The 24,113-nt window shown below is 41.2% G+C and overlaps 2 protein-coding genes across 4 annotated transcripts in view; one reads left to right on the top strand and one right to left on the bottom strand.

Moving 5' to 3' along the window:
• The window catches only part of hsd17b14 (hydroxysteroid (17-beta) dehydrogenase 14), a 44,245-nt gene that overhangs the window by 15,983 nt on the left and 4,149 nt on the right, over window positions 1-24,113 (top strand). For 2 of the 3 annotated variants that reach the window (XM_050070022.1, XM_050070023.1), the window contains exons 9-11: window positions 2,931-3,065; window positions 3,254-3,692; window positions 4,951-7,336. In XM_050070022.1, coding sequence (XP_049925979.1) covers window positions 2,931-3,065; window positions 3,254-3,692; window positions 4,951-5,139 — 763 coding nt within the window. In that variant the 3' untranslated portion in view covers window positions 5,140-7,336. Of the gene's footprint in view, window positions 1-2,930; window positions 3,068-3,253; window positions 3,693-4,950; window positions 7,337-22,470; window positions 22,576-22,659; window positions 22,699-23,288; window positions 23,387-23,812; window positions 23,880-23,981; window positions 24,074-24,113 lie in introns of those variants that run through there. The other variant, XM_050070024.1, reaches the window with a different exon arrangement.
• On the bottom strand, window positions 13,991-19,294 carry kcna7 (potassium voltage-gated channel, shaker-related subfamily, member 7). Its single transcript, XM_050070025.1, has 2 exons — window positions 18,593-19,294; window positions 13,991-14,975 (listed from the first exon to the last, which is right to left on the bottom strand). The coding sequence occupies exons 1-2, from the start codon at window positions 19,274-19,276 to the stop codon at window positions 14,043-14,045; spliced, it is 1,617 nt and encodes a 538-aa protein (XP_049925982.1). The 5' UTR covers window positions 19,277-19,294; the 3' UTR covers window positions 13,991-14,042.

Here is a 24,113-nt window from a genome sequence, read left to right as displayed (position 1 = left end):
GTATAAATTCTAAATTCTGTTGATTTTTCAGGACCACACACCGTGTAAGTCCGAGCTGCATTAAAACATTCCTATGTACCAATGTAAATAAAACTCCAAAGACTTTTAACAATATGCAGAGATGAACGACAGCTTTAAACTCAGCATGCATACAGTGAGGAAGTAAAATTTGCCATTTCTGAGGTTTAAGCAAAACATCCATGTCTGATTGGAACCAGTCTACTTGGATCGGACTCAGCTTGTTGCGGCCGTGGGTTACAAATGATGCTCTGCACTTTGAAGTTGTTTATTGTATGTCTTTGATCAATGGCCTCGTTTACCACCAGATTCCAAAACCTTATTTTCAGAAAGCTCTGTACGACTATTGCATCATCCGTGGTGGAATTGTTTGAGAATACGATCCATATGTGGTGTGTAAATCTTTTGATTGTCTCATTTAATGTCACAGTCACAGTGGGGTAATAATTAGCACTGCAGTTTGTCAGAAAGGATTGAGATGTAACACAGAGCTCTGAGATCAGATGATCAGAATCTTGTAGTAAACATCACGGATTTGGTGTCCAAACTGGCCTGCAGTCACATCTGGGACCAACATGAACTGATAATCCCTCTAATTGCAAACATGTCATGACGAGCAGCATTCTTTGAGCATTAAAGATTTTAGTCTTGAAACAAAAGAAGTCAGGGAACATTAAAATATTTTGTTTTCTTTCTCAGACAGCAATATTAATGCAAACATCGCTTGTGCAATATGGTGAAATTACCAACAGGTTGTCGCTGTATGACCAGGTTCTGCAACTGTAAATCATCAGATTATACCACACCTTAAACAAATCTGTGTGCTGAACAGGGTTGTCAACTTTAAAAAATGCGTTGGACATTAAAGGCAAAGTCCTGTTTTATTTTTTTATTTGGTCAGATAATGAAAATGTAATACCTTAAATCACATTCTGCAATTATCTGCATGTATCTTTGTAATTGAGGAAGTTGGAAAATCTATTATAATGTTAAAGTAAGCCTGTACTAATCTATGTTAACCCTCTGGTAATCCTATAGACAAGCCTGTGTTTAGATTTAACCTGGTTAAACCTGTTCAATAACACTGCAGTATATCAAAGGATTATACTTTGCAACCGCTTTTTCCAAGAAATATGAGCGGGAGGTCCTGTTCAACCTGTTACATGTTGAATATATGGCTGTGGAAATGCCATTCAAAGTAAAGGTTATGATCTAAAACATTTTGTTTTCATTTAGTCCAGTTAAGTCATCTTTTCATCCACAAATCATCAAAACCACATTTACTGTGCTGTGCTGTCATCAGCCAGAGCATATTCCACAAAACTATGAAACATGAAATTAATTTCGCTTCATCTCATTCATCCCCTAAATCCTCATGTTTGCATTCAGAGCACATGTCAACAACAGACTGTCCAGGGACTAAAAACTGGTGTCCGCAGAGAGTGTGCCCCTGAGCTCTTGCTGGGCTGTGTACTCTCTGCATAAAGCTGCCTGATCAGGATTCCACTTTTACTATTCCATATGGTTCCGATTTTTTTTATTAAAATATATAATTCATGTGATGAAGTGCAAGAAATCATGGATAGCAAGTTTGTTGACAAGTGGTAACCTCTGGAGCTGAAAAATGAAGCCAATACAAAGTGCCATGAACCTGAATGGCCGCTTGAGGCTGGCCCCAGAAGCCAGTCAGTCCCCATAGACCCCCGTGTTAAAATGCCCAACTTAATAGCAGAAATAAACGTGTTTACGGCCTGGTGGAAAAAAAAAAAAAAAAAGTAACTCACTATTAACATTTTATTAAGGCTTAAAGTTATAAGCATAATTGAGGGAGGGGCCGCTGTGAGTGACAGTCTGTGTGTGAGGCATCGCTGCAGTCTGTGAGTCAGATCCACCCCTCGCTCCTCCACAGCGCCAGCCTGTCGCCCAAATGTGGTCACTTCTGGCTCCCAGTGACAGCTGAAATGCCGGACTCGAGGTTTCTAAACGGTAGTCCACAAGCAATGGGTGATGTCACAGTAGCTGATGTGTTATTTACACATTATTATTATTAATTTTATACAGTCTGTGATTTAAAATTATAACAATTAATAGCTGTGGGGTTTGATTACTAGAGTGAATTTTCAGATCCACCTTGTGGAGCTCGGATAAAAAAATCTGTCACAACCAATTTCAGACTAATGTTCTGAGACTAAAAAACGTCCACAATTTTATGTGTTGGAGGAGGCCGTTGCTGACCATTATCAACCCAAATATCTGTGCTTTCACTGTCAGTACCAGCGTTCAGGTTGGCAGCGTCACTAGAGAGCACAACACAAAGCAGCTGGCAGATTCCCTTTTATACTAACATTGAATGGTATTTGATCCCTTTTAGAGACACACTAAGTTGACTAAACTAATTGTGTTAATCGGCAAACACTCGACTGACAAGGAATGATGAATTGATAGTGGTGGCAGTTGGTGGGAGGTAGTTTTCTGATTGGCTGCCCAGCCTAGAGAATCAGTGATTTCCAACATTAAATCTGGTTTCTCTTTAAATTTTTGCATCTGGTTTTTCCACAGTCAGACGTTTTATCAAGCACATTCTGAATTTATATTCTGAGATGTAGATCTAAGAGATTTGATGAACAGAAATGCTTGACTATGTCTGGTTTGTTTTTCATCTGTACCAACAACTTTGATTTTTCTTATTACAAACTACTGGCAAACAATTTCCCCTCACACTGGCAGAAAAAAAAAAGCACGTATGTCTGCTTTATGAATTCTTTGTGGTGTGTTCAAGTGCAGCATCTAACAAAAGATGTTAGGCAAAGATTTAAGTACACTTTCTAAAGTGGAGTTGGTGTGTCAGGGCCTTAGAGCCTCCATCAGGTCCTTTCTGAAAATGGTTGTGTTGCTTTCTTTTTCCTCCCCAGTATGACTGCCACCTTGGCCAGTGTTGGAGCTGCCAGTATTCCCAGTGCTGGACTGGTTACCATGCTACTGATCCTGACGGCTGTGGGACTGCCTACTCAGGACATCAGTCTGCTCATCGCTGTCGACTGGCTGCTGTGAGTCAGGTGTCTGTAAGGTGGAAGGTGTCTGAGCGTGTGTGAATAACAGGGAACTCTCTGCTCTGACGCCCCACAGCTTGTTCAGTTACATTTGTGACACGAGTTATAAAGTTTTTGGTGTTATTCAGCTCTTGATGGCTCTCAACTATTTCACCCGCTGACACTGATACTGTTTGTCCACCCAGTGACAGAATGCGTACCTCCATCAATGTGGTGGGCGACTCATTTGGCGCCGGGATCGTGGATCACTTGTCGAAGGCAGAGCTCGCCGAAATTGACGCAGCAGAAATGCAAATGATCCCGCCGGAGGAGGAGCTTGATTTCATCCCTCCACCCCCGATCCTCACGGAGATGGACCTGATGGAGCCCCTCAAACCACCCGAGCTGCCCCCTCGTTCCCCTCGCCCACCCAAACAAAACCACCACGGCCCCATTCTCTCCCAGTCCCAGTCCATCACTTACTCACCGTCCCGCTCTATCCGATCTCCATCACCACGCTCCATCCGCTCTCCCTCTCCGCGTTCCGTCTGCTCCCACTCCCCTCGGCCTTTCCGTACTCATTCACCACGCCTCCTCCACAGGACGGAGCCGGGCTACTGCGCCCTGCCCAGCCACGATAACCAGGTAACTACCTGCTGCTTCTTCTTCTGGTTCTAATGCTACAGAACACTAAACACTAAAATGGTACTTTACATTTACTTTGAACAGATTTTATGGAGATTGGCCTCATGGTCAGAACATACACTAGCCTCCCAAATAATCCACATGTCCTCAGGGCATTCGAGTGTCTGATTTCAAGGGTCACCTCCTTCTAACTCCACATTTCAGGACCATGCATTTGGTCTGGAAATGTGGAAGCTCACTAGGACTGTCCCCCTCCAACAGCTCCTCTGAATCTGGTGGTTCACCCACTAGCCTTCAGTCCTCTGAAGGACACACTTAAGAATGCATCTTCAGGCTGCATTCACACTACAAGCGACACGGCAACAGAGCGCCCAGCAACATTATCGCTGAGTCGCCGTTGAAGAAATGTCAGCAATGTGCCGGTCGTTAGTTTGTAGCTTCATGTCACCAGCTTCCACTGTCGCTCGTAGTGTGAATGCAGCATTAGAAGGAGGTGGTCTCTCATCACTGTCCAAAGAAAACCATGTATCTCCAAATTTGGTGTTTTTTAATTTTTCAGATAATCTAAAGATAGTGTTTTTTAATGGGTTATCAGTAATTCTCAACATCAATACATTATAAAAAAAAAAAAGATGGATTATCGAGCCATGACAAGTTGAGATACTTGATTTTCACATGAAAGTGATGACATGTGACTTCTGTGCAATATTTTTAGACTTGAGATGATCAGTCGATTAATCGTTTAGTAGATTGACAGAAAATTAATTGACAACTATTCGGATTAATTGTTGGTTACAACCTCCCCAATGTGAAGGTGTATTGCCATTGTAAACTGGGCATCTTTGTGTATAGGACAAAGAATATATATATATTTGATGACGTTACCAAGGACATTTTCTGACATTGTATAGACCGAACGATTAATCACGAAAATGGTCTGCAATTTCACAGAATGAAAATAATCATTAATAGTTGAAGACATACATATGTTTTAGGATATCAGTGGTTTGCATTGCAGTCGGTCAAAGATTGAATCTAGAGGATAGGAAGCATGGAATAATAGTAGATAGCGTACTCAGATACGCAGATGATTTAGTTCTCTCTGTCCATGTATGGCTGGCAAAATGATCAAATCACCAATCTCTACCAGCCCTAGTGTACTCCTTCAACATTTAGTGTGTGTACATGTGTAACATTCACTGTTTTTAGGCAGCAAGTTTAAACTACATGTTCTCATTATGTCTCTTGGTTCTCTCAGGTTCCCACAATGCCTCGCTCCTACAGAGAGAGAGAGAGGGACAGGGAACGGGAGCGTCTGAGGCGAGAGAGTGAAACCGAAGAGGAGGAGGAGAGAGAGAGGGTTCTGGGTGAAGTAAGCGACGGCGAGGAGAGCGATGACACTGCTTACGACCGGAGGCATGCCATGCTGCCGAGCGACTTGCCGTGATCGGATTTTATCACCAAAAAGCTTTCCCATCGATTAGTTTCCGTTTTACATCAGCTTTTGATGTCCACAGTGGATTTCTGGCTGGTTACATTGCTACTTCTGCTCTTGATTAACAGAACTGTTGGATGCGTGATCTGAGCTCACTTTGAGCTTAATATGCATAGATACTAAAACATCAACACATTCCTTAGACGGGCCCTTAAAACCAGGCCTGAGACGTTTGCTCTTTGGTTTCTTGCAAAAGAGAGCTTAAATGGAGAGTTGTTTCCCTAGTTTACTAATGTCTCCATCACTGTCTTGACTTCATAACCAAATTTAAAATGCTCCTGCATGTCTGAACTTCCTTATATTTGCCTGATAAGAGAGAAATTTGCTCTCTCTATGAGAAAAGTATCTTGGTGTTATCAGCCTTTAAACGCACAACCACAAGTTTGTAGTTGTTCCTTTACCCTCGCTCAACTCCTCCCTTCTCTTCTACTTTTATTTCCCTGGCAGGAAGTGAAAATTATTCAACTTAAAAGGAATAGTTTACCATTTTGAGAACGACGCTTGTCGCTTTTCTTGCATAGTCACATTATACTTACATGTTGCACTCATGTCTGAGTAAATCCACCTGCCAGCACCTTTAAAGCTCACTAATTGACATAGTAAAATTTGTAATCCATACTAAAAGATTTTACGAGCCAGACTATTCCTTGGCTGGGTGCACTAAATTCATGAAGTCTCCACTGGTTTACTGGCAACTGGTCCCAGTCGAGAAATAGTCCAGGACACAAAGTCCATAAAGCCCCAGCTTGTCGGTATTACACTTTGTTTTTTAGTGTGGATTAATGACACAAAACACACCGTGTTAATTAATGGGATGGGCATGAGCACTTGAGTGCTCGCTTTGGACGTCAGTATTTGTTCTTACAGAGTAATCGTCGCCCAACTCCCCACATGTAAACATGATTTTTTTTTTTTTTTTTTTACCCTTTAAAATGGGTAAAATCTTCATTGTAGAGCTGCGTACAGTGTATTGCTCCACTCAGTGCCTCCTTGCCCCACTGTCGCTGCCGCTCTGTTGTCATGAGCCTACTGCAATGGGAGCGTGGGCTCTGCACTGGGGCATAGTCCATGAGAATCTGCCCATACACACACAGGAACAGGGCTAACTGTTAGCATCACATGGCTAACATTACCTAATGTAATGTTGGTAACAGGTTTAACGACAGAGTCAAGCCGTTTCGGTGCTGGAGTAAATTTGCAGGGACTGTTAAATGGTTTGAATGTAGGGTTTAGCCACAGCTGCTGTGTTAGCACGTGCTAACCAGGCACATTTTGAACTGTCTGGAAGGGGAGTGGCTTCACGCTCTAACCTTTGTAACAGCGGCGTCAGAACGTTTGCTTATTTTTCTTATGTTAACATGTAATGAATGGGTAAATATGCCAACTGAGGCCTGGTTGTTAATTAATTGATTTCCAAATTTATTTCTTTTACGTTATTGGCAAACTGACATTCCTATTCTTACGTTGGACTTTTTTGCGAGTACTTGAGTACTCGCTAATAATTTAATGTGAGTACTTAATATTAAAGTTACTCAAAATTCCCATCCCTATTAACTAGTAAGCTTTAAAGGTGCAGGTGGGCAGATTTTTTTAAACTTTGGACAGAGCCAGGCTAGCTTGTCTTCCTGTTACCAGTCTTGATGCTAAGCTAAGCTAACTGGCTACTGGCTGTAGCTTCACATTTACCATACAGACATTAACTCCCAAAATGTCAAACCATTCCTTTAAATAACCTCTAGAATACCAACAGTTTTATGTAAATGAAAGAAGCACACAACTAGCAGCCGTAATTTTTATAATTCTCTACCATCTTGCATCTCTTTACTTTTCCATCCTCAGTGCTCTTCTTGCACATCACCTCCCACCTTGATGTTAATATTGTCTATATTATGTATGGTTTGTATTTTCTTGTTGTGGTCTGGTGTCTGAAACGATGAGTAATAGACAAGATGCTGTTTTAATTTTGTTGTATGTTTAAATTGACTCGTCTCATGTATCATTCTTCATTGCTGTAAAATAACGCCATCAGTCTCTTCCTCGCCCACTGAATTGCCTTTCATTTTAAATTTAAGTTCATCAACTGCCTCCCTACATCCTCAAGTCTTAACTCAGAGACACAGGTCCAGGTCGTGTGTATATTGTATGTAATAAAAACTTAGAGGTTTATTTAAAATAACTGCAGTTCTTGTCTGATTTCTCTGCCGCTTAAGTAACTTTGTACAATCTGTGGAGGGATTTGCAGTCGAAAGGGGACACGCGTCAGTGTTTGGTGACTAAAGACGCAGGAACAATCCCGTAGACAAAGATATTACTGGATGGAAAAGTTGCAACAGACACACATGGACACGTTACACGCACACACATTGATGAGACAAAGACACACAGAGATACCAACACACTTAATCCTCTCAAAGAAGAGTTAGAGATGGGCGAGGCAGGAGTGAGTGAGGGATGGGAGAGGAATCGGAGGGCGGCAGATGGCCAGAAAGACGTCAATCCTTTTCATTCTTCCCAGACAGCATAAGGGCGCTGTGGGTAATTGCAAGCAGGACTGACGTTAGCTTCGGGTCCCTGCACGTCACAGAGGAGAGCTGAGTTCTGTGGAGGGAAAAGGTGAAATGCTGCAGGTCACCAGAAAATCAGTTGAAATCTGACAGTGTGTTGAGGTTTGTCTGGAAATACGAGAATTTCAGTTCATTCAGTTCATTTGTGATGATGTTCGTGGTTGATGGTGTCTTTGGAATGGAGCACTAATCTGTCCTGTAGCATGAGAGAAAGCTCCGACACATGACATGAGGATATCACACCATCTGAGGCGACAAGGGGGTCAGGAATTTAATCACTGCAGCCATCGTCATCGAGAGGAGAGTGTGTGCATGCGTGTGTGGGCTGGGGGTTATGAGGAGCATCATCTGCTCCAAACTCGGTCTGTTTTCTTTACTTTAGCTCAACTCAAACATATTCTAGAGTCTTTCATTATCATCTTTGCCAAACAGTGAAAGTTTGTGGTGTTAATTATCTCAGTTTTTAGACATTTCCATCCCTGAAGTTTAACTGAACTCGCGAAGGATTCATTTACTGGACCTCAAGCTAAATAAGTCACAGATAAAGACAAAACTGAGATGAAGAAACTTACTTTGAAATGTTGTAATATGCGCAAACATAACGTGGAAAAAATGTGTTAAAAACTGGAAACAGGATAACTTTTTTAGCGCATCTATGAAGGCTTTTTTTCATTTTAGTCGTTTCAGTTTAAATACAACTTGAATAACTATTGTTTTTAGGATTACAGAGGAGCTATTCCCATTTTCAAAACTCATACATGTTATTCCTATAATCTGAGACGGTCCAAATAGTCTTTCCCAAACCCCAAAACAAGAGTGCTAAAACTCAAATCTGTGATGTCAGGGTTTGCAGTCTGGAGCTGCTCCGTAGACAATGAATTAAGATGTTGACACTGAGAGCTCCAGGAGGAATGTTCTGAGTATATGGGCACATTTTCTGTTTCAGAACTGAGAACACAACAATACATTCAAGCTACTTTGGGTATAACAAAGAAAACAAACATTCTGTGGGTCCACAAAATCAGTCTCCTATTCACTGTATATGGAGCAGCTCCGGACTTTATACTCCGTGACGTCACAAGTTTGAGACTTACTTCTTTGGTTTCTGGCTTTGCGAGAGAGTAGCTCATGTTCACAAATATTAATTGAACTTTCCTAGACGGTGGAAATAACATATTGGAATTCTTAATTTAGGTGGTGTTCCCCTTTAAGGTAGCACCAGGTTAATGTAAGCTCCAAGCCTCTCAGCAATCTAATAATGTAATTTATCAAGGGCTAATACAAACACTTTACCAATCCACCTGACAATTATTTTTCTTGATTAATCAGTTAATCATTTGGTTGATTAAATATGTGAAAATAGTAAAAAGATATACAATTTTAAACAATATAAATCAGAGAAAAAGCAGCAAATCATCAGATTTAAGATGCTGAAACCATCAAATACTTGACATTCCTACTTGAAAAATAAATTAAACAATTGATTGATTATCACAATAGTTGCCTTTCTCTTGATTAAAGGTATGCAGGTTTGTCAGTTAGAGTTTGTAAACACGGTCTCCAGCAAAAGTGAAAGTAAAAGTCGATCCCAGATTCACTCTCGTTTGGCATCGTGCCTCGCTATATATGTTGGGATTTTTCCGCTGGTAGCTGGTTGCTACCTTTTACAAAACCCAACCTCACCTGAGCGCTGTGGGGGTACACGCCTGTAAATGTCCTGAACACAGAAAATAAAAAGTAAATGGGGCAAAGTCTGAGCAGAAAAATTCCAAGCCACACACTTCTTGTGTCTCATAAGTGATAGTTAAGAGGAATTGCTACTGTATGAATCTATACATTGTTTTTAAGGAAAACCCTGCATGATGTAGCTTTAACTAATGGATTAATAGATTTATAGTTTCAACACTAGATTAAATACGTTAATGACAAATAACTAAGTAACAAGCTTTAGAGCTGTTTTCAGTTTTAGTCTTCAGTTAGAGTTAAATCCACTAAATAACAAAGTATTGAATAGCAATATTATTTTTTAACAGAATAGTACTGGCTTGATGTGAAACACCTGATGCAATCACATGAGAAGTTTGATCTGCTACCAGTTTGGTACAATAAGTCAAGAATAATTCTTTTTGTGGATCGCATGGAATGAAAACAGCATAACTTAAGTCATCTGGATCATATGGCAAAGATGAATATTATCATTTCAAGAGGAAAAATGTTGCTTATGGTTACTCTGAAATCTTTCATGTACCATTAGTGTAAATTAAAACCAGTGGCTGCAGAAGTGAGACAGATGTCCCGGTTTTAAAATACACAGTCTGACATCTAGAGGCAGGATCACTCATCACATGCAGCACAGTGCAACATGCAGACGTACAAAATCTGTACCACACTATAGCTTTTCTCTTCGTAATACTGAGATGTGCAGCCTCCAGTGTGCATCACCCTTGCTCTAATAATACTGTATGAATGCCTCGTGATGCTTTTAAAACGTTGTTTACATTTGAGCACACATCATCGCATTCTCCGTGAGTCACTGCACAGTGAGTCATGTGGAAGGAATTCAGAAATCCATGACATGAGTGACTGCATATGATCTTTATTAAATAATAAGACTCATATATATATATATATATACTATGTACATATACACAGCCACATCTGTCCTCACAATATACGCAGGTTACACAACATTCACACAGTCTAAACAACTTAGAAAAGTATCTTATGTTACCACTACGTTTTTAGAGTATAATTCTATACAAAAAAAAGTTAAACATTCGCCTTCTTTTAAAAAAGGTTTCTTAATGGCTACAGACAACTTGAAGTTATGTCAATTACAATGAATGGAAACGGTGACAAACACATTCTCACTATTTTCCACATACTTATATTAATGACAAGATATGGCTAAATAAACATCATCCACATCATGATTACCTCAAAGGTCTTTAGTTCTGCTGGAATCTGTGAACTTATTGTTTGTATTCAGGAGGAAAGGGATCAAATGGTGTCAATAACATGGATAAAATATTTGACCATGATACATTTGTAGTAACAGTATATGTTAAATCATAATATACAAACATTTCTAGAACTTCCATTGAGAAATTGTTTGAAGATAAATTTGAATGAATCACCTATAAAAGGAAGATGCTTCATCACAGTCGTATATAATGTATTTTCATATCTCCCACCTCTGTGAGGAACAGTATACTGATATTAAAGATAACCCTGATATTAAAAATGAAATTTTTATATCATGTTAATCATACGTGTATGATCACATTGTGTAAACAATCCACCGCCTCTTAAATATTTCTTCCATTCCCGTTTTGTCTCCCTCCTGCAAATCATGTTGCTTTTCTCTATCCATTAAGTGTAATTGCTCTTTCTGTACAATTTTGTACAGTTATACAAACTCTCCACCTCTGTACACTCGTATTTAGAGTGTAATTCATTTGCCAAAGAATAGACAAAACGCACAACAAATACAATTAAAGATGATAGCATCATTATTAGTGGTAGTATTTACACATTTTCTACAGATATTAGGTTAATATTGTGAACTCTTTAGGCCATGATAATCATGTAGTGAAAATCTGATTTCGTGCCACCCCTAGAGCAGACACACGGACAGCATTAAGAAGGATTACTTCACAAGACTGGTCTCAGAAGTATCCGTGCAATTTTGGAATAATTCAGCAATGAACTCGTGTCACAGCTGGAATTCATTGTAGGCAACATTTCAGTCAAATAACTGACCGTTTTTAACAAAATAAAAGCTTATATTTGGCAAAGTTATGCCCTGCTTTTTGTGGGAGCTCTCAAAGTATCCGAGCAGCAATGAGGACTCTGATGGAAGAAATGACCCCCTCCTAATAAACATATACATTAACATTAGTTCTTAGTGAAATCAGAAATATGAAGGCTTGACACATAAGGAGGAGGTGGGGGTGGTGGAGTTGGCAGAAGCATATAAAAATAACCAAGAGGTGCCAAAGGCTGCGCATGAATGTGATTTGGTGTTAATAGTCAGCTGGTAGCCAAATAGCCAATGACTGAGCTACTGATTGTGAATCAGCTGATGGAAACTGCAAACTTTTTATAGCCACCTCTCAAACAAACAGAGGGTAAATGTTTATTATTAATGTTAAATAACACATCTACTCTGTGCGGTGTGAGACAGAGAGCTAAGTGAGGGCGAAGGTCTCATCGACGTGATGACAAAACCGTGGAAGGTTAAAGTACCACCACTATCGGACCATCAGAGTACAGTGTTGCTCCAGACACTGTAGAAATGTCAGCTGGCTTTGAGCTATACTGTCTCTGACCTGATGTCAGCTTTCTCCACACACCTCTCCAGGCTGTATCTATTACACTGCTGTGTGTAACATGCAAACTGGATTTGGACCAGCTACATGAACTCTGTCTACACCGCCGGCAGCCGATGAGCGATCTCTTTGTTGTCAACGTCAGCACGAGATTACAGAGCCGCATTTCTGCCATAACTCTGACGAGTACAGGGCATCAACACCTGCAACACTCACTGTACATTTAGCTCCTACAGTGTGTAAACAGCAGTGGTTAGTGCCACTGCGGTTCACTTAACACCATCAGATAAATGTGCAGTGAACAGATTTCTTGCATGCAACACTTCAGTCAGTCACATTACTGCAACAGTGACATCAGTAAACAGTCATTACATGGATTGCACAACTGATGTCCCTGTTTGTAGTTTATATTGACTTTTGGTGATGTAATGTCCTTTTCACATTTGAGATTTTTGCAGACGGGCACCACAAAGGTTATTTAACAACACTTTGCTCTGTTTTAAAGACATTTCCAGGTCCCTCAAATATTCCACTATCCAGCCAGGATAAAACATATTCCATCTGCTGCGCAGTAAGGAAGATTTTTAAGCTGCCTTTCAAGTAACGACTCTTTTGTTTAGCCAAACAAAGGCGGTGGCGGTCCGTAATTTCTTAATCACTTCTTATTAATTCTCTAGGTCGTTTCTTTGCAAGGAGTGTTCAGTATTGATTATATGGGCATAAAAACAGTGTTCTGTGGGCACTCTCCAGCAAATACATTCCAATGACTTGCCATTGTAACCGAGATAGTGTTTTAGTCAGCATACAGCAGTAAAACTGAACATGAAGAAATGTTACAATTGTCCACAGGCGAGCCCAAATCTATATGTAAATCAAAGTTTTCTTTCAGTGAAATACCAATTTACATTGTAGTTTCCAGGAAACTTATCAGGAAACTATTAGGTAAATTATGGACCCATAAAAGGAGTCATTACATGGAACTTTTATAACCAGGTTAAACTTATTTTTCTTGCCTCCCTGATAAATTGTAGGCCACCCTTGAAAAATAATTGGCGGCCAATGTTACCGTCTTTAATAGCTGTGCTCATTTTTTAAGCTACCCTAATGGTGTCTCGTGAAACAAGACAATCTAAGGCATCCATTGGTGCCAACCGTGTCGGCAGAGCTTGTCGGGAAGGAGGCTTAATGCTACAGACTTAGGCTAAATTTTGGCATGGCCATTTTCAGGGGTTCCCTTGAACTCTCATCTCGAGGTACCTGAATGAAAATGGGTTGTATGGGTACCCACGAGTCTCCCCTAAACCTCAGAAGGCGTGTTCCCAGTAAATGTTTTGTTCCTTACAATCAATGTGCTCCTTTGAATGAAAGCAGTATGTTTCCTTTTTAAGGAAAAGGACAACCAGCCTATTGCCGAACACATACAGATAGATAAAACATTATAACAGGATTGTTGTGTGACTCAAAATGTAAACTGTGCTAGTTTTAGTCCCTGCACATCAGCTAATTACTGCCTTTCCATAACTCTCCATATTGACATAGTTTTAGCCTTGACAGCATTGAAATTCATTTATGGCTTTTGGTTTTATTGTTCCACCCCCAAGATTTTCAGTGGCCCCATCTGGCCACCCCTTTGAAAAAGTTCTGGGGACACTACTGGCAGCAGGTAGAATGTTTTTTTTAATTGAGCTGGATAGAGGATAACGCCTGGACATGTCTTTAACACAGCAGTAAATTTTGTCTAATGACCTGCAGAGTTTTTATTTATTTATTAAGAAAATAGATTCTTGCTGTAAATCAATGAGTCAAATATCATCATGCAAAAACATGCAAAAGTCACAAAAGTAACAAAGTAGAGCTTATATCAGTCCAAGTCTCCTGTATCATTCTGCCAGAATCTTTCCATCGTTGCACTCTCTTCTTCTTGAAGTGAGGCAGCATTAAATGTCTGCCCTGCTCTCTGTCAAACCTGAGTGACCAGAGGTTCTTTGAGGTAAAAGTTTATCCCTCTCTGATGACCAGCTTCCTGTCCGGCACAAAGCCCTGCCAGGATAGTCCCATTGAGCGGTGGGCAGATACCCCTGCTGTCCTGCCCATACAAGGGCACATAATCTCCCATGTGTTCATGCCCCTCGTCATCTCCTTCCTCATCTTCCCCCTCTTCATCGTCCTCTTTGTCCCAGAGCGATGTGGCGACGTGGTTGTACTCTGTCGTGTCCTCACACTCCATCTCACGGTGGTAGAAATAGCTGAAGTTGGACACAATGACAGGCACGGGCAGAGAAATGGTGAGCACGCCGGCGATGGCGCACATGGAGCCCACCAGCTTCCCCCCGACCGTCTCCGGGTACATGTCCCCATAGCCGACTGTTGTCATGGATACCACAGCCCACCAGAATGCCTCAGGGATGCTGGTGAACGACGTGTTAGGACTGTCCACCTCTGCAAAGTAGACGGCACTAGAAAAGAGTATGACTCCAATGAAGAGGAAGAAGATGAGCAGGGCCAGCTCTCTGAGGCTGGCCTTCAGCGTCTGGCCCAGGATCTGGAGGCCCTTGGAGTGACGAGAGAGCTTGAAGATCCTGAAGACCCTCACCAGCCTGATGACCCTGATGAGTGCCAGAGACACGGACGGCTGCGCATCTTTGTCCTTGGTCAGCTCCGTGCCCAGGGTGACAAAATAGGGAATGATGGCGAAGAAGTCGATGGTGTTCATGACGTCTTTGAAAAAGTGCACCTTGCTCGGAGCACAGGTGAAGCGCACGATGAGCTCAAAGGAGAACCAGATGATGCAGACCGTCTCTACGATGAAGAAGGGATCCTGGAAGGTAGTCATGCCAGGTGGGACCGAGATGGTTTCGTTGGCTATAGTGGGGTGAGGTATGGTGGCGGATTGCTGTAAAACAAAGGATGAAGGAAAAGTGGTTACAGTTGCATTCAAAGATTACAGATATCAAAGCAGACCACGTATATTCTACCATCTGCTCTTTATCAAACATGAGCTGGAAGGAGACATGAGAATAAGGGGAAAGGTAAGTCTATAATAAATATCACCATGGAGACAATGTTCACAGGAGAGTAAACAGTGAGGAAACAAGGACAGAGGATAAGTGAGAAGTAGCAATTATTCCGAAAGTTTGCACTCAGCATATTTAGAGTATGACACCTGTCATAAGGATCTGATCAAGCCTGTGAGATCAGTGATACGGTGCTAACTTTTCTCTCCTCTCCATTTTCACTCCACCGGCTTTATTTTTCCTCACCGACTTTTATATAAATCAGTTTCTCTATATTTAAACGCACACAAAAAAACATTAAGTTCATATGACGCTGGGTCGCGTTACACCCCAGACATCGGCATGGCCGGAGCATCTGACACTTCATTTAACATGGTTGCTTGTTTTTTTCTGGGAAGTAGATGTGGGTTTGAAATGGCTGGGCATTAATGTCTTTCAGCAAGTTAGATAGAGTTACTCTGAGCTCCTGGTGGCCTTGCACACATATTGTCCCCAGAACTACAAGTATTCATTTAGATGTTTATATGTTTCTCTCTCACCATTAGCCTCATGTCTTCATGTGTCTTTACACCAACCAAACTGTTTGTCATATTTTCAAAGTGAAGACTAACACAGCTCAGATCAGGTTGACTGCATATTTTTGCATGTGATGAGTGCAAAGTAGCCATTAAGATCATTAGTTCTTACTTCGTAGAGGTTTTGAGATCTCCACCTCGAGATTAAAAGTCAAGTGTGTAGGATTTAGGGGGATATAATAGCAGAAATTGCAGCCTATATAATATTCATACTAAGTTTTCATTAGTTTATGAACACCTTAAAATAAGAATCTCTATGTTTATCGATACCTTAGAATGAGCTGTTTACTACATCTACATATGGATACATATGGTCCTCTTCCACGGAGCTCACCATGTTGTTCTATGGTTGCCGATTATGGACAATTCATACTGACCCATGATGGAGCCATTTGTGTTTTCGCCTCAACCAACATAGTTCTCTTACATCCTCCTGGCACAGGGAAAAGTTTTCAGCTCTGCGGTCGCACCGCTAGATGCCACTGAATTCTACACACTGGACCTTTAAAAGAGCTTTACAACAAGATTAATATAGCAGCAAACAACTATTTGCTATGTAAATGTATAGTGGCGTAATGGCGTCCGGAGCAGAGAGTGAAGTCATGCTCCCTCTGTGTGTGTTGTAATCCAAGCCTCGCTGTTCTTTGATAGCCAGTCTGGCTGCACATGCATGTTAGTGCATGTGAGTCCCTGTGTATGTGTCCCACTGGCTAGCAAGTGCTAATCACCACCACTCTGTATTGCGCTCATATGGCGGTAACCACCATCATGGTTGGCATGGTGGTGGCAGTGCAGAAACATAACGCACACACTCCGGGGAATCTGTCAGCACTGTTGCTGTTGTTAACACTGTTCACGCTGTTAGCACTGTTAGCTTCTAGCCACCAGCTCAGCCACCTCCATGTTAAGAGCCATGTGCAGACAACCCCTGAATTATAGGTATGCTCTGAATGTCGTACAGAGCACCTTAAAAAATCACATCAGCCTTATCTTTCCTTTGTGTTTAGCACTTACTAGCAAATGTTAGCATGCTAACCACTGACTATATAGAAAGAAGGACGACACATTGCCACATACTCCCACTGTAGAAAGATGAAGCCTATATATCCCAGATATGTCTGCTGCCATCTTGCGCTAGTGATGTCATTTGGAGCCAGAGTCTGCACAGTAGTGATTTCTGCTGTATCAAGTTCCTGTCCATAAACCCATCCGACCAATCGCGAGCAGTGCCACTGAATGCCAGCACACTGATTGGCTTTCATTGCTGTCAATGATGATGTCACACCCTCTTTTTGTAATATCAAATTACTTATAAAATTTCGGAAATTAGAATTTCAGATCAGAAAAACGAACACTTGAACATGAAGCAATGTGATAAGAACTACCTAAAATGAAACCATCTTTGGGGAAAAATTGTGTTGGCATGTTGTCCACCTTTATATACATTCTATGATGTTAACACATTGAACTATTGTAATATGGTTTACATGGTAAACGTTAAACCTGCTAAAAAATCAGCATGTTAGCATTCTCAAGTTAGCATTTAGCTCAAAGCACCAAAGTGCCCCAATACAGCCTGCTGCAAGGCTGTGGATGCTTAATCTAACTGTTTTTTTAGATACTTTGGGCAAAAACAATATCTCATTAACCTCCATTGTATTGGGTTGATGGCAGAAATCAAATTAGTCAACATGTCAAAACCTGTCCCAATAGTTTTTTGTGATTTAAAGCATATAACTTGTCTTAGAGAACCACCAACATGCATGCAACAGAATCTAACAAAACTAATCTGGTTGGCTAGATTTTCACCACCATCTGATGAGTGAGTGATTGCGTGGGGACGGCTTTGCATGCAGGTTTGGTTTTGTTTATGTAGCGTTCCAAAAGTGTCAAATGCTCCGATCACATGAGCATATCTCTCTATCTATGTATGGGAGAAACGGAGCAGTGTTGGTGGTGATGGGGGAACGTAAATCCAACGAGTTGCTGCCGCGGTGTCACTTCTGCTGCCCTGACCTCCAGAATGCGCCTCTCATCTCCAGGCTACAGGAGCAAGTGCGAGGCTAATTTGATTTTAGCGGTCGTCATCAGAAAAGTTGATCTGCGAGCCTCGTTTCCATGCTGTTTTCAGTGTGTAGCCTATGAGTCATAGCGTTTATTAATACAGACGTGCGTTTATGTGTTGATGTGCTCTTAGGGTTGTCCTTCCTCTATATATAGCCCTTTAGATCTCCAGGGGGTAACGTGAGACAAGCTCATCTTCTTTCCTTCCCTTCACACTAGCTTCTTTACCTCTAAATCCTTCCACTCTCTCTCTCTCTTCTCAGTACTTTAGATGTATCCACTCCACCTGAATGTGTTTCTTGGCTCTGGCAGACGTCCCTGAGTGGCCGACAAGGCCGACATATCATCTCTACAATGTAAACCACCATCCAGCCTGCTGCTCTGTCTGCTCTCGTCTTTCCTTACTCTGGTTTTTCCACCAGCGGTTTAACTGCCCTCCTCATCTCCTTCATTCCTTTCCATCAATTTGAGTGGATCAGATTTAACGAGAAGTCCAAAATAATCTCAGGAAACCTCGCCCTCGCCTTTCTCCTCTCCATCGGCTGCCTTTGCTTTCCCTTCCCTCGATCTTTGATGTTTCTAATCATCTGTCAGTTTTACTTTCCATTTTCCCCTCAGTGTTGAGAGATCAAGATGTTTCCACCTCATGCTTCAAGAGCTGGTTTATGTTTGGCAAAGTGACACCTGTCAGCACATGTTGTCCTTCTACGTTCACCTCATCAGTTCCTCACAGTGTTAACCTCTGTTCTTTTTGCACCCTGTCAGCTACCTCCACTGATCTGGTTGTTTCCATACAAACCCTCCATCTGCAGCCTTGTGAATCCTTCTCTGTGTCAGTGCCATGTATGTATCCTCACCTCCCTCTGTTCCTTCTCCAACCTGAACTCAGGCAGAGTCTCCAGGCAGAAGATAAGAATGGAGATCACAATGACCATGACACTGATGATGGCGATGATCCGAGCTCCACTGGAGGACTCCGGATACTCAAACAGCATCCAGAGGCGACGCTGCAATTCATTGGTGGGTAAGGGCCTCTCCTCCTCTTTGGGGAATCCTTCATCCGCTTTGTAGTGGTCGATGATCTCTTCTCCGAGCTCATAGAAGCGCAGCTCCTCCAGGAACATGTCCAGAGGGACGTTGGCAGGCCTCCGTAGCCTCCCGCCTGACTGGTAGAAGTACAGGATGGCGTCGAAGCAGACACGGCTTCTATCCAGGAAGAGTTCATTCCGTGTAGGGTCAAAGTAGCGACTGCGACGCAGGGGGTCACCCAGCAGGGAGTCCGGGAACTGGGCGAGGGTGCGGAGCTGGGTCTCATAACGCATCCCCGACACGTTGATGACCAGACGTTCCTTCACAGCCCAGCCGTTCCTCATGTGACGACGGTTGTGTTTCTTTACCTCTCCATTGCTCTCCTTCTCCAACTTGTTTTGCTTGTCTTTAGTCTTTTTTTCTACATCGTCGACATCCTCAGCTTTCTGTTTGTCTTTTGTCTGCCCTCCTCCTCCTCCTCCTTTACCTCCTCCCTTGTCTTGATTATCCATCACTTAGGCTCTATTTCTTGATGTACTTTTCTTTCCTCTTCACTCTGGGTAGAAGAAATCAAGGTTAACATGGCAATGCAGAAACAACAGAACAGGGAAACGTGACACATAGACAGAGTTGTGATCTGAATTCCTCTCAAATCAGGTGTCCATTATTGAATGTATTCAAATTGCTTAGGTTTAATTTGTCCTTTTCTTATCTTGCCAAATTTATTAAAGAAAATCAAGATGAAAAGTTCAAATCTTGAACTTTCAATCACCAGGGATAATCGATGAAACCTGAATGGCACTGATACAATTTCTATCCTGTCAGGTTAAGTCCGGTCAGTCATATGATCCTCGTAAGAGAAGTCCAGCTGAGTAATGGGAAACTTACATGTTTATATCAGTTGGTTAAGCTATTGGAATTGCAGACTTGAAATGAGCCGGCACGTTAAACAAGGGGAATTCAAACCTTGTGGATTCAGATAATGTCTGAGATTCTGACGGACCGACAGAATCATTTCTCACTCAGGCTGGGAAGTTTTACTGGACTGTACAGCAGCTTACAGTAGTAAAAACAATAAGATTAAAAAAAGCAAAAACATATACAATACACATTGAATGATGAGCACAAAACTACATTACTTATCAACAATATACTACAATATACAGTACTTATGACATAAGAAAATAAATACAGTAATATTTAATACTTTTTTCTTCTACCTTTTAATAACAGTGTTTTAATAGGTTATTAATATGAAAAAAATTGCCCCTTTTAAATTTAATTATGTCATTAATTCCAATTATCAGCAACACTGCCTCACCAAAAATACATTATCATTTTCCCCAAATATTTTTAAACTGACCATAAAATATTAATTATATTCTTTATTTTCTCTGTAAATTCGGCTGAGCAACTTTCTGGACAACAAATGAAACGCATTTTGATAGAAATTACATTGATTTGTATCATGTTAAGAGTGAGTAGAAATGTGCTGCATTGCAAATAATTAACCATATGTTTAACAACAAAGAATTTGTGTTCAAACGTTCCTAGTTTTTACACTACTTTGTAGATTTGTGCAATTTTTAAAATTGTTCTTTATGGTAAACACATCATGCAGACCCTCCATGCAAAGCCCTCCATACATGCAGTCAGCTTCATGCTCATCACCAGTTTATCGCCATGTCCAGTTCACCCAGTAGAGACCTCCGAGACCCCCTCTGCCTGCCAGAGCTGCTGATTCAAACTAAGCACCCCTCCAGATAGTGACCATGACTCATACGGCACCTCCACCTCAGGGTGCCTTTTGGGCTGACCCTTTCCTTCCCACTGAGACAGTTTGTGTATCAATTCCCATCATCATGATGTCCAGACAACCCTCCAGACAACCCCTCCTCCTCCTCCTCCTTCTCCTCCTCCTCCCTGTTGTCCCACCTTCATGTGTCACGTTTGGGAGGGGAGGTGGCAGAGGGAGTAGTGTGGCTCCTTCAGGGGCTGCTGCTGCTTCAGCGTTAATTTGCCGCGCGGGTGAAGTTAAGATAGTTAAGCTTGTTTGTAGGTCACTGACAGTCTTCACTTGCGCTCTCTCTCACACTCAGTGCGGCCCCGGGAATGCTGTCAGGCCGAAATTCAATCTTTGACCCTCTCCTCCTCCAAGAGCGCTGCTGCCGCTTCTCCCCACCTTTTCTCTACCCCCAGCTACCCTTCTTGCCCGAAAATGTCAACCCTCTTAACCCTTCACCCTTTCTTAAACATACTGTGGAGGCCTACATGTTTTTCATACATGTGTGCACATGAACTTGCACACTCACATGGCAGAGGCCAATACTATTATGTTTATGAAAGGAAAAGTTGTGGTAGTGATGATCATGAGACTACAGATATGTGTATATTTAATGTGTTTTGTCACCAACTGCTTACTTTGCTGTCATCATCATCGTCTATTTTAAATTAGGCTTACATTTGGTTATTTGATGTTTTGGCTTGTACAGAATTGTCAACAAATTTAAAACAGGCCGAATGAAACTCGACCTGCCGGTGCGGTCTGCATTTTAAATTAGATATAAATCTGGATGTCTGTGGTTATTTTAGACTCATCATGAAGTCTGCACTCAAGCGTCTATGTGTGGCAATGTATCTGTGTACAGTAAAACTACAGTTCCCACAACAGGAAGCGCTTTGCAATTGTTGCCTTTAAATACTCTGAGTAAATTCCAGAATCATAAATGCAGTTTGGGGTAAATTAAACAGGAAATTGGACACTACCAAAGTCAGGTTTTTGGAGGTTATGGTGAATATGGTGATAGTGTGTCATTTGAAACACATTTGTGGAAACACAAATATATGAAAGCCTTTTATTTTGATGCATGTGTTATGCTTTTCCCCACATATTTTTAGCCATGCTGTAAAAATAGCTCAAAGGATGCATTATTGTAAACTACCTTGGTCCAGACTTGAATATCTCAACAACTATTTGATGGATTGCCATTAAATTTTCTTCAGATATCCGTGATCGCAAGAGGGGGAATCCTACTGACTCTGGTGAACCCGTGATATTTTCTTCAGCACCATCAGCAGGTCAAAGCTTTCAGTTATTGTGTGAAATACTCCAGCATCTATTGGATGGATTGGCACAAACCAGATGTTCATGTCCCCCTCTGAAAAAAATGTGATCACTTCCCTGACCCACTGACTTTTTATCTACTGCCATCATCTGGTTAAAATTATTTTCCCCCAAATCCTTATATATCATCAAATTTAAGTTGGCTATATGAATATCAGTGGTGTTAGCATTTTTGTATAAGTGCAGTCATAGTGGAAAACAAATGTAAAATAAAGAATTATTAGCACTAGTAGTTTTATTTTACCCATCAATTGTTTCACTAAATAAAGTGTACGATTTGGCGACCTACTTCCTTACTTTATTGACAGTTTTGGAGTTAACTTTGTGATTTCCGATGCTGCCACCAGCACCTGAATGCAGCAAAGCAAACCGCATGATTCAGTGGAACTTTGAACCTCCCACACAAACTGCGCTGCTCATTACAGGAAATGGATGAACTGTAGAGACACTGACGTGCTGAGAAAAATAAGTGTAAAAAAGGTAGAAAAATAATTAATTCTCGTCTCGTGCAGAGTCACAGGAAGCGCTGTTTGCCAGCAGCGCAGCTTTGCGGCGTTTTACGACTTACTTCCATCATCCTCATCATCATCATCATTACAGCCGAGATGTCCCCTCGATACCACAACAAAGTTGTCATCGTGACCGGAGGATCCAAAGGGATTGGCAGAGGGATTGTCAAAGTGTTTGGTAATTAATATTATTAATAATGTGGATTTGTTTGTGATCAGACAAAAAGTGGCGTACTGAGTATTTGCGTCTTTTTATTTTTAGTGGAGAATGGAGCCAAAGTGGTGTTTTGTGCAAGAGGAGGTTAGTGGTATTACTTTTATTCCACTTTTTCTATTAAATTGTGTATTAATTGAGAAATGTATCACCTCATATCCATTTATCATCTGTTATGAAAGATGTATTTGATTGATAAGACTTCAGGTGCACCTGTCACTGTCGGTGATGGAAGAAGTATTCAGATTTTTAACTTGAGTAAAAGAATAAATGCAGTGATCTTAAAGTACCATTACAAGTAAAAGTCCTGCATTTAAAATGTCACCAGTGAGTATATTATTTATTATGCAGGAACACAGCTTCCTCTCAAAGTGTTACATGACTAATTCATTCATACAGTATTGTATTGTTGGTGTCATTACTTAATAAGTTGTCAATGCATGGCAAATTTAGGTACTTAATACACTAGTGTTTGTTTAATAGTAAAGCACTGCATGAGGTAAATGTAAAATGTTAAACCAATTAAAAGTATCTCAAGTTTGTACTTAGGCTATTTGAGTGAATATGTTTAGTTACTTTCCACCTCTGGATATAACTCTGGTACATAAGTTCTATTGAGAGCCATTTAAACCTTAAATGTGAATAAACATTTCACCATGGTCACACCTGTATCACAGGTGCAGTGGGTGAGGCTCTGGAGGCGGAGTTAAACAAAGCAGGGCCAGGCTCATGCAAATTTGTCACATGCGACGTCTCCAAAGAGGATGCCATCAAGGTAACGTGCAACTTTAGTGTTATTGTTATGGTGTGCATAGATTTATAGTTCACTTATGAGGCAAACAGATGATCACAAGACCTGTGTGTGTGTGTGTGTGTGTGTGTGTGTGTGTGTGTGTGTGTGTGTGTGTGTCCTGTTTATCAGCTGATTTATCTCAAGACCAAAAGACTCAAAGATCCAAATGTCCAGTTAAAGCTAACGATTTATTCTCACCAGATAGTCAAAGTTTTTTTTTCCTAATTCTCACCTGCTAAAACTGGCTTGCCTTCATTCTTGAATTTGTAAAACTTGCCATTTGGTCGACTACAACCAGGTCTGTGTTTGCCTGAGCTTCTGTTTGCTCTACTGGGTGAAGCACACGTGTTTTGTTAGAAACAACTGGTTTGTTATCCAAAGGCAAATTGTGTGATTGTCTCCTCACAGAGGTTGATCGCAGTCACAGTGGAGCATTATGGACACATTGACTGCCTGGTCAACAACGCAGGGTGGCGTGAGTCTCACATTTCCTTCGTCCCTCCAGCAGGTGTTATGATGAAATCATGAGGATGCTTTCGTCCTTAATTTATCTCCTTTTCTCTCGCCCTGTCTTCAGACCCGCCTCATAAACCCACTGATGACACCACAGCAGAGGAGTTCAGGGATCTGCTGAATCTGAACCTCGTCAGCTACTTCTTGGCTTCTAAAGTAATGTTTCCAACTTGTTTAAAACTTCTTCAAATGACAG

This window comes from Epinephelus moara, chromosome 18 (assembly GCF_006386435.1).
Source record: "Epinephelus moara isolate mb chromosome 18, YSFRI_EMoa_1.0, whole genome shotgun sequence".
NCBI classification, from domain to species: domain Eukaryota; kingdom Metazoa; phylum Chordata; class Actinopteri; order Perciformes; family Serranidae; genus Epinephelus; species Epinephelus moara.
Note: the sequence above shows the minus strand (reverse complement) of the source record. Positions and strands in the feature narration are given on the sequence as shown.

Coding starts and splice junctions, on each gene's coding strand:
- kcna7 (XM_050070025.1), bottom strand. CDS start 19,276: ATGGATAATCAAGACAAGGGAGGAGGTAAAGGAGGAGGAGGAGGAGGG. Junction 14,976..18,592: donor TGGAGAAGGAACAGAGGGAG/GTGAGGATACAT, acceptor TTTGTTTTACAG/CAATCCGCCACCATACCTCA.